Consider the following 12,818-nt stretch of genomic DNA (forward strand, 5'->3'; position numbering starts at 1 on the left):
AGAGAAAGAGTAGGCGTAAACCATGGAAGGAAAGGGGTGTGGACAACAGCTATATGCTACATACCAAAGATGGAAATCAGAACTGCCAACACATTCAGCACTGAAAATGAAATATGTAAAAAATATTTTGAAAAATGATCTAAATAGATCTATTCTGATATACCTTAAGAAAACGTAGCATGGATCAACGTGCACATATCAAATACACATTGTAACACACCATACATGCTGCACTGTCTGGCACATGGAAGGCATGTTGAGCAGTTCTACTTGTTTTATTTTATCATCCATCCTTCCATCCTCCCATCTTCACACACAACCACACACACACACACCCCTGCGTGCAGTCTTGCTTTGACTTTGAAGCCAAAGAAAGGCCCTCAGTGTTGCCACGGCAGCAGGCAGGTAGCAGACATCAAACTGCTTAGCAGTGTGTGTGTGTGTGTGTATGAAGCCTGAGTACTTAATTAGCTAAGAGCCTGATGGGCCACTTGCTGTTTCTCAGTGTTTAACACTAAACGAGGGAATGACTGGCTCGTTACTGATACTAACAACAAGGATAATTTATGCACAAATGGATTTGTCTGCTGTGTTTAAGCTTGTCCTCTTGTTGCCAGGCTGACAATGACAAGCACAAACAATAAGCAGGCACAATCATCAATGTCCCTTTGCAATCTTTACGCTGAATACCAAACGCTGCAAAACTGGTAAATTTGTTTTCATGTCGCTTCACATTGTCACACACACAAAGCAACAGTAATACTAACCACGTTCTACAACTCAAGACAATGTCATCCTCATGAAAAAGATGTGTCCTTTTTTTAGAGACTACTTAAAAAGTGTTAAGACACAAAATGCATTCAGCCATGATGGACCCAAGAAAAAGCAAATATATCCATGCACAACCCATTCTTTTTAATCCACTGCCTCTGACTCTGTTGGTATTATATTGTGACTGCTGAAACCCCTCAAGGGGGGAGATGGGACTGTGAGTGGACTTGGCCATGTACAGTATGGCTGGAACTGGAGCTGAAATTGTTGAATGGGCTGAGCCGGTGGTGTTGTGTTTAATTGTGCAGAACATATTCTAGTTTCACCAGGGAAACTGTAATCTGCTTGTGACCAAGTAATGTTGTCCTGTATGGGATTAATTACCCAGTGGAATGTACTGACTGGCTGACTGGTTGGTTGGCTGGCTGATTGGTTGGAGTCTGCTGAAATGTAGGCTGTCAGCAGAGTGGGCTTGTGTAGTTTTGGAGGGGAAGGGAGTGATAGAGCTTAAGTGTAAGAGTAGGAAGTGGGAAATCTCCCCATATTTACACACCCAACAGACAAGGATCTCCATTAACACTCACATACAAACACATTTTAGACAAATGTTCACTATCCTTTTAAGTCTGGTCTTGTCTCTAAATCTCCATTCTGAGATTGAACAAAAAACAAAGTGTTTCTAAGCATCACAAGCTCTGTAGAACTGAGAAGAGCTGCAGACTTGGGTGATAATTGTCTGTGGATTCATCACTACGAACAACACCTCCCACATATCACACTAGTGTCAATAAAGTTGGATATCATCTGCAAATAAGTGATGAGCAACATCAAATCTGTTTATAATCCCAAGGACAGCCAGTATAGACAGAATTAGGAGCCCCAGAACCAAACCGTGTGGGACACCACAATATAGAGGAGAGGGATCAGACACAAAGTCACCAATAGAGATGGTAACACTTCTGTCACTGAGATAAGATTTAAACCAGTCTAGTGCAATGCCTGATATGCCGACCCAGTCACGTAACCTCTTTATCAGGATACAATGGTCTACTGTGTCGAACACAGAACTGAGGTCAAGTAGTATGAGGACAGAACAATCACCCATATCAGAGGACAATAAGATGTTGTTAGAGCCCCAGAAGAGCAGTTTCAGCAGAGTATTGTTTCCAAGACCAAGATTGAAATGTATTATAAATATTATGCCTCTCATATGCAGCAGTGAGTTGATTGGCCACAATCTTCTTTTTTTACAAGAATGTGTGTATATAAAAATAACAGAAGATCACCCTATCCCCTTAAAATTTAGGCTGGGTGATTTTGTTAAACTTGTCTTACTTTTTCTTATCATCATATCTCACATCTGCAGTCTGCAACATACTGTATGTTAGAGGCTAATGATATTTTCCAGTTTATTAGCTTAGTCAGTGAGTCAATTTAATAGTAGTACAGTAGATTTGCTAGTTTCCTCAAGACAACACAAAAGCCTAGTGCATACAAAGCTCTGATCTTCTCATCACGGTTTCCATGCTCTCAATTCTAACAGTGCTACTCACAGTTATAAAAAAAGATCAAAGAGAGCGGTGCAAGGGTTGGCTTGTTAAAGTCAAACTCCACCTTAAATCAGAATTCATACACAATGTTCTTATGATCAAAGAGTAAAGTCAGTAACATAAACAACTCTAATAAAGTTTGAAACCACAAAGTCAAGGATCCAATATGCGATACTAAAAAATTGTAAAGTATTATGCTCCACAAAAATGGTTTGAATTTTCATGACCAAAAGAGATAACTCTGCTGCAAACAGTATTATATTAGAAAGCTGTTTCATAAATGTGTTTGTGCACTATCATGTTTTCATACACATCTAGCTCTGACTGTATTCAATTCCATTCCATCTGTAGGATTTATTGTTGCAGCTCCATGTCAACCGCACACATCTGCAAAGCACACACACACACACACACACACACACACACACACACACACACACACAAAAACTGGCTGACATGCTGATGGTATGCCTTACAGCATCATGTCAAACCTTTGGCTAGGAATACACGAGGACCACACATAGATTTTAGAGTTTACTTATTTGATTACTGCTTAAATAAATCAGAATACATAGTTGGTGCAGCTATTTGTATTCAGAAGTGGGTGGTGTATCCAAAGTAGCATAGTCAACTGTTAGCAACATCTGCCCCACTAAAGAGACAGGATATACGTGATATCACAGGAAGGTTTTTGGGCAGTGTGGTTGATTAAAGCATTGTGTTCCTTTTAAATAAAATAAAAAAGGTTGCTAAAGAATTTCATACCAAAGATAATAAATGTGCAGCTCTAAATAGAGCTTGAAGCAATGTTCTGAAAATGCAGTCCTGTATATTTGGGTACTAACTATAATCAGTGTGACATAAAAACCTTTGTTAGTTTTGATTTAACACAGAATCTTTTAAAAAAAATTACAGTGGTTTGGGCTTTCTCAAAGTACCTGAGTGCATCTTCGAGTCTGGCAATCTTCCTCTTAGCTTCTGCTCTCTCTTTCTCTGCTTCACTTTGGGTTGCCAAAACCTGATGGAGAGAGTGAGAGTAAAAGAATGAGAGAGGTGTAAGTGAGTGCAAGAGCAGACACCATCAAACATCACTCAGCAAAACTCTCCTGCCTGTGACCTTGTGCATCTGGTCTCGTCTCTTCTCTCTATCACCCCATCAAAAGTACCATCTGAGCATATCTGTCTGCATGGAGAGCCTCTCACTCTATGGTGGCCACATGGGCCTTTCTCATGTCCAGATGCCATACATTGCACTCCTTCATTTACAACTCCTGTGGATTGAAAAGGGCAATCTTTCAAGGGGAAACATTGTTTTCATCTCCAGTCACCTTGTATAAGGAAGATGGGGACAAAGACAAGTGGAAACATTTGTGTTTTTGTTGATTTTTGGTGAAAATAAGAGCTTAACTACCAAAACTACACTTCTAGAGATTGTTGATTGAAATTCTCCCTGACCCTGAATAAAGTACACAGAGGCCTGCTAAGTTCTTGCAGGTGTATATCAGTCTGAGGGGCCCGGGTATGTATGCCAGCCTGCTAGCAATACACACACACACATTATAAGTGTGGCACTTTGAAGATGACCCAGGTGCAGTATGGTCTTTAAACCTGATCTTCATCTAAGAAGTCTGGTCTGGTCCGGTCTGGCCGTGCTCAGATCATTAACAATGGCTTCTGTACTCTATGGTTTATGACTGCCCTATTGCTTTGAAGAGGGTCTCTCAGAAGTAAAGAACTCAATGCAGGGGCAATTAAGTGTACACCCTGGTACACTGACAGTAAATACTCGACAGACAAACGTCTCCCTTTAAATTCGGTTAACTGACTCTACATGTTTATTTGGATTTGCTTATGACTCCAGTTCTCAACTCTCTTTCCATGATTAGCCTTATCCTAAATTACAAAAATCCTGTTCATTTTTCTGTCCAGTACATCTACCTGTTAATCTCAGCTTTGATTTTACGAGAACAGACGTAAAATCTAAAAGTACGGGGGAACCAAAAGGAACATGTGACTCCCGGCTTTGATCTCCACTAATCACTTTGTCCAGGGCTCTTTTAATGCAACAAAGACAAAATCTATGGAAGTCAATGGATCTGTTTTTCCCAGAAGGAGAAAGTATACGCTACCCTTTTCTCACAGTTGCTCTGCAGTTCGTCTTTATCCTGCTGAGACTTCATCTCTTGATCCTGAAAGGTAGAAAGAGTTACATGATATGACAAAAGTGATACTGAGACACGTCCACAAAGAGAGCCCCATTTTTAAGACTTCCATAGCTGGAATTGCTACAGTGACAAATAATAAAGAAGCATGCAAACACAGAGGCATGTGCACATTTATACATTAAAATACGCACACACTCCTAACACCCAACAAGCTCATACCCTGAATTGTCTCTGTCTTTGATGTTCACTGTCCAGGAGCTGCTGTTTGAGCTGAGCTATAGTTTTCTCAAAGTCCTCCATCACATCAGAGGTCTGGAAGAAAGAAAAAAAGAGGATATTTCTATACGGCTGAAACTGGTAGAAAAGTTTGGTATTTTGTATGAATTAAAAATATATTTAGCAGGTTGGTGGGGGAAGGAGGGGCAGTGCGCAATGTGTAAAATGGACCTTAGCAGCAGACAGAGCATGCTCCTGATGTAAGTGGCTCATGTCAGTCTCGTGTTTGGCTTGGAACTTCTGCAAGGTCTGCTCGAACTGCTCACTCTGCTGCTGCTTCTCTTTTTGCAGGACCATAATTCTGTAGACAGCAAAGAGCATGACAGGGTAGTTAATACATAAACTGACATGTTCCTATGCCAACATCACAAACTGAATCAGAAGTCACTTTACCTGCCTGTTTCTATAGAGTTGTCTTAGCACATTTCAAAGATTTCTTGGATATCTAACATGCATTTTGATTATAAAAAAATGTGATTTGATATTGATCCTTAACATCTCAAGCAGCTCTTTAATCTCTCTCTATTTCATTTCAGCTCCTGACCGTCTGTTGGCCTCCTGTAGTTCGGCACTGATGGATGCAATGTGGATCTCCAACTGTGCCTTCTCCTGTGTCACCTTCAGACGCAGCACGTTGCCCTTCTCCACCTCCACAGACTGCTGCTTCACCCGCAGCTCTAGCTCACGCACCGTTTTCTCCTGGATCACAGATACACAAGATACCAATAAACCATACAGCTTGGACCACTAAAGGCAGTAGCCTGAGAAAATGTCATGGGTCACAGACCTGCCTGCTCCCATAGTGAAATCAGACACAGAAGTCTGATCGTGTTTTTTGCTAAATGCAAGAATGTGGCTGAAATGCAGCTAAAAGCCCCTGTGACCTGATCCCTCACTCTGTAAAACAGTCATTCTGAAATTATTTCATAAAATGTTAAATGTTTTTATTGCTTAGACAGTAAACATACCCTGTGTTGCATTGTGTACCTGAGACCATGATCTAAACTTAAAATATACTTTTTTTTGCATCAAACATCTTCTCTATACAAACTGTACCAAAGGTCAAACCAGCAGAAACCCTTTCACTTGCTTGCTACAGAGTGTAAGATCTTATCAAGTGAAAATGTTCTAAAAAACACCTGCTTTTTTTCTCTCTAAATCTCTTATTTTGCTCTTTCAGTCTACAAAACTCAAATGTAGTAGTTTCTGAAGCCAACTGCCGTGCCTTTGAAAACTTTCTGGAGCTGTAACTCCAAGCTGCTATTTCACCTTGTTGTACTCATTCTGACTTTTGGATCAACGCACAGAAGTTTAAAGAGGACTTTTTCAGTTTGGATATTTCGTCATTATTTACCTTTAAAAAGATCAAAGGTTATGATGCCCTTACATTAGTAACATTCCTCACATACATAACATACTGTTAAGATGGACTTGTTTCTTTTAAGGCAACACTCGAAAACAAGTAAATTCCAGCTGAAACTAAATCATCTAAGCCTCAACTACGTAAATGGCACAGATTTTGACCCCTTGTGGTGCTGTGGAGCAGCAGTTTCATCCACATGTCCCCGTGTTTTAGTATCTCATGCTCAAACATCACGCACACAAGGATTTACACGCACATGCAAAAACATGGGTGTTTGAAAAACCTGAATGAATATTCATATACTGTATTTTAAAGGCTGAAATTACATTACTCCACCATACCGTAACATTACTGAGTGATTTCACTGTTGTTACTAAATGTCAAGCACTCAATCACGATCATGATTGTCAATAGAGACGATGATCAAAGTCTGCTGATGCAGACAGGTTCTTCCGGCACTGTTTTGATGAAAAGAAACGTTCCCTCTCTGCATACTGTCCCCCAGCATGCGTGTCTTTGTGTGTGTGCATGGAATGCAGTGTGGGCAGACTGATAAAGGCGATGACGGGACCCTGATTAAAGATGTAGTGTGCTAGTCGATCTAGATGATGACAGAGGCTGGCGATGACAGGAGGTAGAATGACTGGAGAGGAGGGAGCGGTGTGTTTGAAAAGAGCAGCACCCGGTAAGACTGGTGAGAGAGATTTTCTGTCTTTGTGTTAGCAATGTAGAGTGCTAAGAAAAGGAACAAGGGGCCTGTGTTGTGCTGGGACGCGTGCTGACACTTAGGCCTTTGGCAGGAGATGAGAAGAAGCACCTCTCCATACTGAAGCTGGACTGGGCACACCTGGACACACTCAGTGGGAGCAAATTACGTCCCCTAATTAGGTGTCTGGGAAGGAGAATTACTAGGTGTGAAGTGCAGCCACATTATGAGCCTCGTTCCCCTTCAGAGATTTCAAAGTGATAAAGCCTTTGATGATTAAAAAAAAAGGACACGTAATTTGTAACAAGAAAGTCATATAGAGTGATGGATAACTTGATAACTTGTTACAGTTTTTGTATCAGAACTAAAGCCAGCAACTGGAAGATAGCCTTCGTCACTCATCACCTGAGGCAAGCTAGTCTTGTGTGTATGCATTCATGTCACCTTTCTTGAGGAAGAGCAGCGAGTGGAGGTGAAAGTCTGACACAAGGCATAAATGAGACAGAGTAGACTCTGGAATTGAGGAACATGTCAAATACTCTTGCTTTAATTCGTTCCATCTTGTTTTACTGTGATTACTGAGGACGCACAAATATGGTTGTGTTTGGAACCACACACATCAGATGGTACCATCATGTCTTTTTTATGATTCTAGTGCTGATTTTGCAGTTTTGTGACATGCTCTTCCATAAAAATAAAAAAACCAACAAAACTGGTAGTCAATTATTAGCAATAAAAAGTAAAGTGATACTGCTTCTAGTCCATCTGTAACCACAAGACAATATTGATCATGTCTCCATTATCCATTTAGATATGGACATGCATGGACTACAGTCAAGAGTTTGGCTGGTGCAATACTGATGCAGATACCAGCTTGTCTTTATTTTCAAACACCTACTCAGTCACCCTATCTGCTCTGCCCTGTGCACAGATAACATCCAAAAATAACAACATCTGACATATCTTTAAGCCCCATGTGAGTTTTTTGATCTGCGTTGGATCAAAATCCAACCAGGTAGCAATGGGCAGATGAACATTCTTCATTTCACTGTTATTACCTAGATTCAGTGTGCTGCATTTGAATGAGTATGAATCATGAATCAGAGTTTGTCTTGGCTTGCATGCTTGACATGTGAACTGAGCGAACCTTACACATTGCGTACTGGATGTGAACTTTTATTAGCATCTACATCTCCCACTCATAGGCAGTAGAGGAGTGTTAGAGACCTAAAACATAGGTCATTTATGGCACAAATCATATGCTCAAAGTTAGCCCCTCACTACTGGGTCAAAGGCATGGAGGACTGAACACAAACTCTCTGCATATTGTATAAACTTAGGTCTTCTGACTGTTATGTTCAAGGTTTTATATTCCTGTAAGGAACTGCAACAAATCAATAGAGCAAGACAAACCTTTTGACAATAAAATAACAAAATACAATATTGATTCCAAAGACCACAGACCACGAGATGCTGTAATAACTCACCTGAGATAAAGTCGACTTTGAACATCCTATGCTAGGTGTGTGTGTGTGTGTGTGTGTGTGTGTGTGTGTGTGTGTGTGTAGGTCAGCCCAAACTAACAGCAGGAGAGCAGCTAATTTGCAATGACAGAGAGCTCTTTTCATTCTCTGGGGCCTTGTCTGTCCTTAATTATTAAAAAAGAGAGGCCTTACTACCAGCCCCACACTGTCCAGTGTTTGATGCCTCTTAAATGCGGGCCTGCTGACAGATTAAGGCCAGAAGCAATATGTGTGCATGTGTGATACGTATGACAGCCCATGAATGCTGATATTGATAACAATGCTATTTATGAAGCATTGCATTCATCTGGCCTCTGGTGTTTGTAATCCACATTAAAAGAAATGTGCACGATACCACTTAAAACCAGAGTCCTTTCATATGACATCAAAGAAACGGTAGCTTTGGGAGGTGTGTGTATGCGCGTGTGCATGCACGTCTCCGAGCTATGCGAAAGATTTAATACACACTCAGATCAAAGACTTGCATAAAGATGACAGATATGCGATATGATAGTCATTCTTGCCCAGAGGTTACAGGATGCCCTTCATTTGAGCCATTGAGTGGCATGGGTCACTGTTTCATAATGAGAGATATTACATATGTGTATACTTTCCTTAGTTTATCTCCTTAGGTTCCTCACTTGAGGTCTGGGTAAAGTTTAGGCTTGATACCATCTGGGGAAAAGTTGTCTTTTATACATAGAGGTTTTAAATAATATAATGTGCTGTCTGAATCTGAAGTGAAATTCAGCTTGATCAATATCTAAATTCTAAACACACACACATTCCTGTACTCACTGTTGCTTGTGACCGAGCATTATAGTCAGCCTCCATCTTAGCCAGTCTGAGGTTGGTGTCCTCCAGCAGCTCCTGGATGTTCTCAGTGTGTTTCTTCTGCAATTCAAACTTCTCCTGCTCCATCTCTGTTACAGCAGCATGCAGCTGGAAGGGCACAGGATAAGTACACATAAATAACAGATTTTTATCCATGACTATGCTTTTTTTGCTTGTCACTCTTTGCCTGTGGTGTAAATCATTGTTTTCTCGTTTCATAAAAAAACACTTCTTAAGATGCATAATGTCTTGCTTATTCAAGAGGAACAAACATTCATATTTATTATTCCATCTGAGAAAAAATGTTCTTCAAGGTTGTTTAACACATGCTAAGTGACCCTGAAGAGGCGAGTGGAAATTTCATTAGGTTCTCATTGCACCACAACAGTTCTGCTAGCTAGAACTATCAGAACAAAAGTGAAAACATAATTGGTCCAGGGCAGAGAGCATTCATTTTTCCACTAAACCCCACACAAGAATTTTTTCTAACAGTACGGCAGAGCCCTGCTGTTTGGAGCAAAGTCTGTGAGTCTCATTCTATCAAAAAGTCTTCCTCTGGCTCAGGGAGTTGGGGTCTAGAATATCCAAGTCCTTCAACTTCTCACTCATACCTTCTTCTCCCACTCGTTTTTCAGGGAGTCACTGCTCTGATCCGATATCTTCCTCAGCTCAGTAATCTGCTTCTCTTTGCTCTCACAGATGACCTGGGATTCCCGCAGTACACTTTGAACTGCGGAGGAGAGCATGCACGTACACACACACACACACACACACACACACACACACACAAAAAGAGCAGTCAGGCTGTGCCTCAGGGTATGTACACAGATGGACTAACACACACACACGCACACAGACAGACATACACTCATGCTCATTGACGTTCTGTCAGCAAATCAATGCCAATAAAGAGAAGAAGATATTGCTCTATCAAATGGCTAGTTGCACTTTTCTTTACCAAGTTTATATTCTTTTCAACAGATGCTTTTAGGGACAGGCTTGAGAAAGTGAGCAAGGAACAGGGAAGAGGAAATTAAGCATTAAGAAAAAAGCGCACATTATGCAATTACATTTTCGATTGAGCAGTACAGCTGGAGGACGTCAGTCTACACCAGAGGAGTTTATCGTGGATTTGTATCTTTTTGGGCTTTTTACTCTGAGTGTTCTGAGACACAGCTATAAACATCCTTCCAGTTAACCCTGCAATCCCGTGACCTCTCACCTTTCCTCTCCAGCTTACGGATCACCTCCTCTGATTCCTTCTGCTTGGCCCGGTGCAGGCTCTTAATCTCTTCAATCTCACCATTCTTTCTGTCGAGAATCTAAGTAGGAGGGAGATTGTTTTTTACTGACACTGGAAAATATTTGGTGGAAATCATCCATTTTTTTTTTTTTTTTACTGATGAGAAAATTACTTTTGCATACAGTATGTTGGTTCTCTTTAAAGTATTCCAGTCATAGATTTTTATTTACCCCAAAAGCTGTCAAAGCTATCAAATAAAAGCTAGCATTAGCCACATTTTCCATGCAGTCTGTGCTTATAATCTTCAATCACAGGGGCCACATTTAAATGTACAATATGAGAACTGAGTTAAATTCTCAAATTGACTGAAACGTTTTTAAAGACAGGAATCAAGAACAATAACTAAATCTAGAACTAAAATAAGGTTATTGATGTTTCCTGATGCTGTAGAATATGAATTTACATTGGTGATATTCGTGAACACAAGCAACCCTATGATCATATGACAAACACAAACAATGTATTTAATGCTGCAGTTATGTGTGCAAGCTTATCTGAAAAAATAATGTTTTGGTTACTTATAAGGACATGGCACATTTTGTGAACATAATTCACTTTAAGTTGTGACAAGACAACAGGTTCCAGATGCATATCTATTCCTTAGGAGGCTACGGTGTAACTGAGTTAAATGGCAACTGAGTGAACCACCTGTGCTGAGGTGTGATGAGGTAACTGCTTGCTGCTGCCATCTGTGTGCAATTAGTTAAATTAGACCATGGAGAGTTGGAGCTCCAGTATAAATGGACAGTCTAGGACTCTCCATGTCAAGGGAGAAGTTGTCTTGGCTCAACTGCATCAGTACAGTATACACATATAGCTGCAGTATATACAGTATATGTACATGATGCAGTTGTGTCTACTGCTCACACATTCACAAAGGTGGTTTTGAAAGTGCACAATTTTGTTAAGATCCAGGCTTTAGGGTACTGTACTGAAGCTGTTATGCCTGTCAATTCTCCTTACTCATTCTTTTCTCTCATTCAAATCAATTCATCTGATAAAAGTCTAAAGCTCAACTGATTATCTCCTGCCTGTCGGGCTGAAATGGCAGCAAAACGCAGTGGTGGGGTCATTTTTTGTAAAGAACTGAAGACTTTATCTTACTAGCATTTTGTTCTATCCAAGTGCACTTATTGTTGGGCCTGTCATCCTCTGTGTGAATGGGATGGGGGAGATGAAAGGAGGATGGGGTGGCTGGAGTAAAGTTCATACCACATTTAGGAATACCCATTTTTTCCATTTCATCACACCAGAGAGATTGTTGTCTTTTTAGGGGTCCACCGAGCATAGTGATGACACAGTGTCAGGTCAAAGGAGAGCGCACTATACGCAGGGAAATGACAGCTTTTAGGCTGCCCATTTTCAGCATTTATAAGTCATTCTAATGCGGAGGGAATCCAGTCTGGCTGACCATGGCTTTAACCAATACCACCAGTGAATTGAGTACAGACAACTGAACTAGAGAAAGAAGACACCTGCAAAATCTGCAGTTGAGTATACTTTCTGTGCATGCAGAGACATACAAACAAATTTTACGATAAGCAATTACTGTGGCATTTAAAACAAAAATAAGGTTAACGCTGACCCCCTAGTGTACCATGTAGTTTACTGATAATCTCACATCATTTACAAATTGAAAAAAAAAGGACATAATGTGCTTTTTCACCTGAGGTTATTCCGTTTATAACTACATACAGTATTGATCCACAACCATTACCATACAACACTCAGGCCTGTTGTCCAATTACCCTCTCCATTTCGAAGTGGAGAGGGGTGGGGGGTGAGGGGTGGGGGTAGGGGTACAATGACCAGTAATCCTTCAACAGCATATACATTATTCAAAAGGGGACTAATTAAAACTAAACCTTCCATCAGGCTCGTCAAGAGTGCACCTCTGGATCACTTTCCTTTGAAGCCATTAGAGGGAATACTGGGTAAAATTCTGAGCAAATTAAATCGGACATAACTCACAATCTGTATGTAATTAAGGGGAGAGAGAGAGGGAGAGAGAGCAAGCTGTCATCCTGTCTCTTGTCAAATACAAAGGAACGGGCATCCTAAAGTGTAGAAAATTTGAGTGTTTTTCCTCTTTTATTAAAAGCCTCTGTCACAGAAAAGGCAAGTCATATGGGGGATCTGACAGATCCCAGGTGCTTGATCTGAAGCCTACCTGATGGGCACCTAGTGTGAAATAAACCATCTTTAAAGCTATTTTCTCCAGCTGAAAAAAAGCTTTGAAGAGGTGATTATTTGCAGGATGGAAGGGGATGTTCCGTTCCTTTTCATTAGCCACCGAGCAGAATCAAGAGTCAATGATGGGCATTGTG

The 12,818-nt window shown here is 40.6% G+C and overlaps 1 protein-coding gene across 2 annotated transcripts in view; it reads right to left on the reverse strand.

Annotated features, from left to right (window-relative positions):
- cep112 (centrosomal protein 112) overlaps window positions 1-12,818 on the reverse strand; it is a 98,073-nt gene that overhangs the window by 59,553 nt on the left and 25,702 nt on the right. For both annotated transcript variants that reach the window (XM_053338026.1, XM_053338025.1), the window contains 8 exons: window positions 10,411-10,510; window positions 9,800-9,918; window positions 9,153-9,296; window positions 5,307-5,461; window positions 4,934-5,063; window positions 4,706-4,798; window positions 4,451-4,510; window positions 3,260-3,339 (listed from right to left, as the gene is read on the reverse strand). In XM_053338026.1, the coding sequence (XP_053194001.1) occupies window positions 3,260-3,339; window positions 4,451-4,510; window positions 4,706-4,798; window positions 4,934-5,063; window positions 5,307-5,461; window positions 9,153-9,296; window positions 9,800-9,918; window positions 10,411-10,510 (881 nt within the window). The remainder of the gene's footprint in view (window positions 1-3,259; window positions 3,340-4,450; window positions 4,511-4,705; window positions 4,799-4,933; window positions 5,064-5,306; window positions 5,462-9,152; window positions 9,297-9,799; window positions 9,919-10,410; window positions 10,511-12,818) is intronic.

This window comes from Scomber japonicus, chromosome 18, assembly GCF_027409825.1.
Source record: "Scomber japonicus isolate fScoJap1 chromosome 18, fScoJap1.pri, whole genome shotgun sequence".
Taxonomy (NCBI): domain Eukaryota; kingdom Metazoa; phylum Chordata; class Actinopteri; order Scombriformes; family Scombridae; genus Scomber; species Scomber japonicus.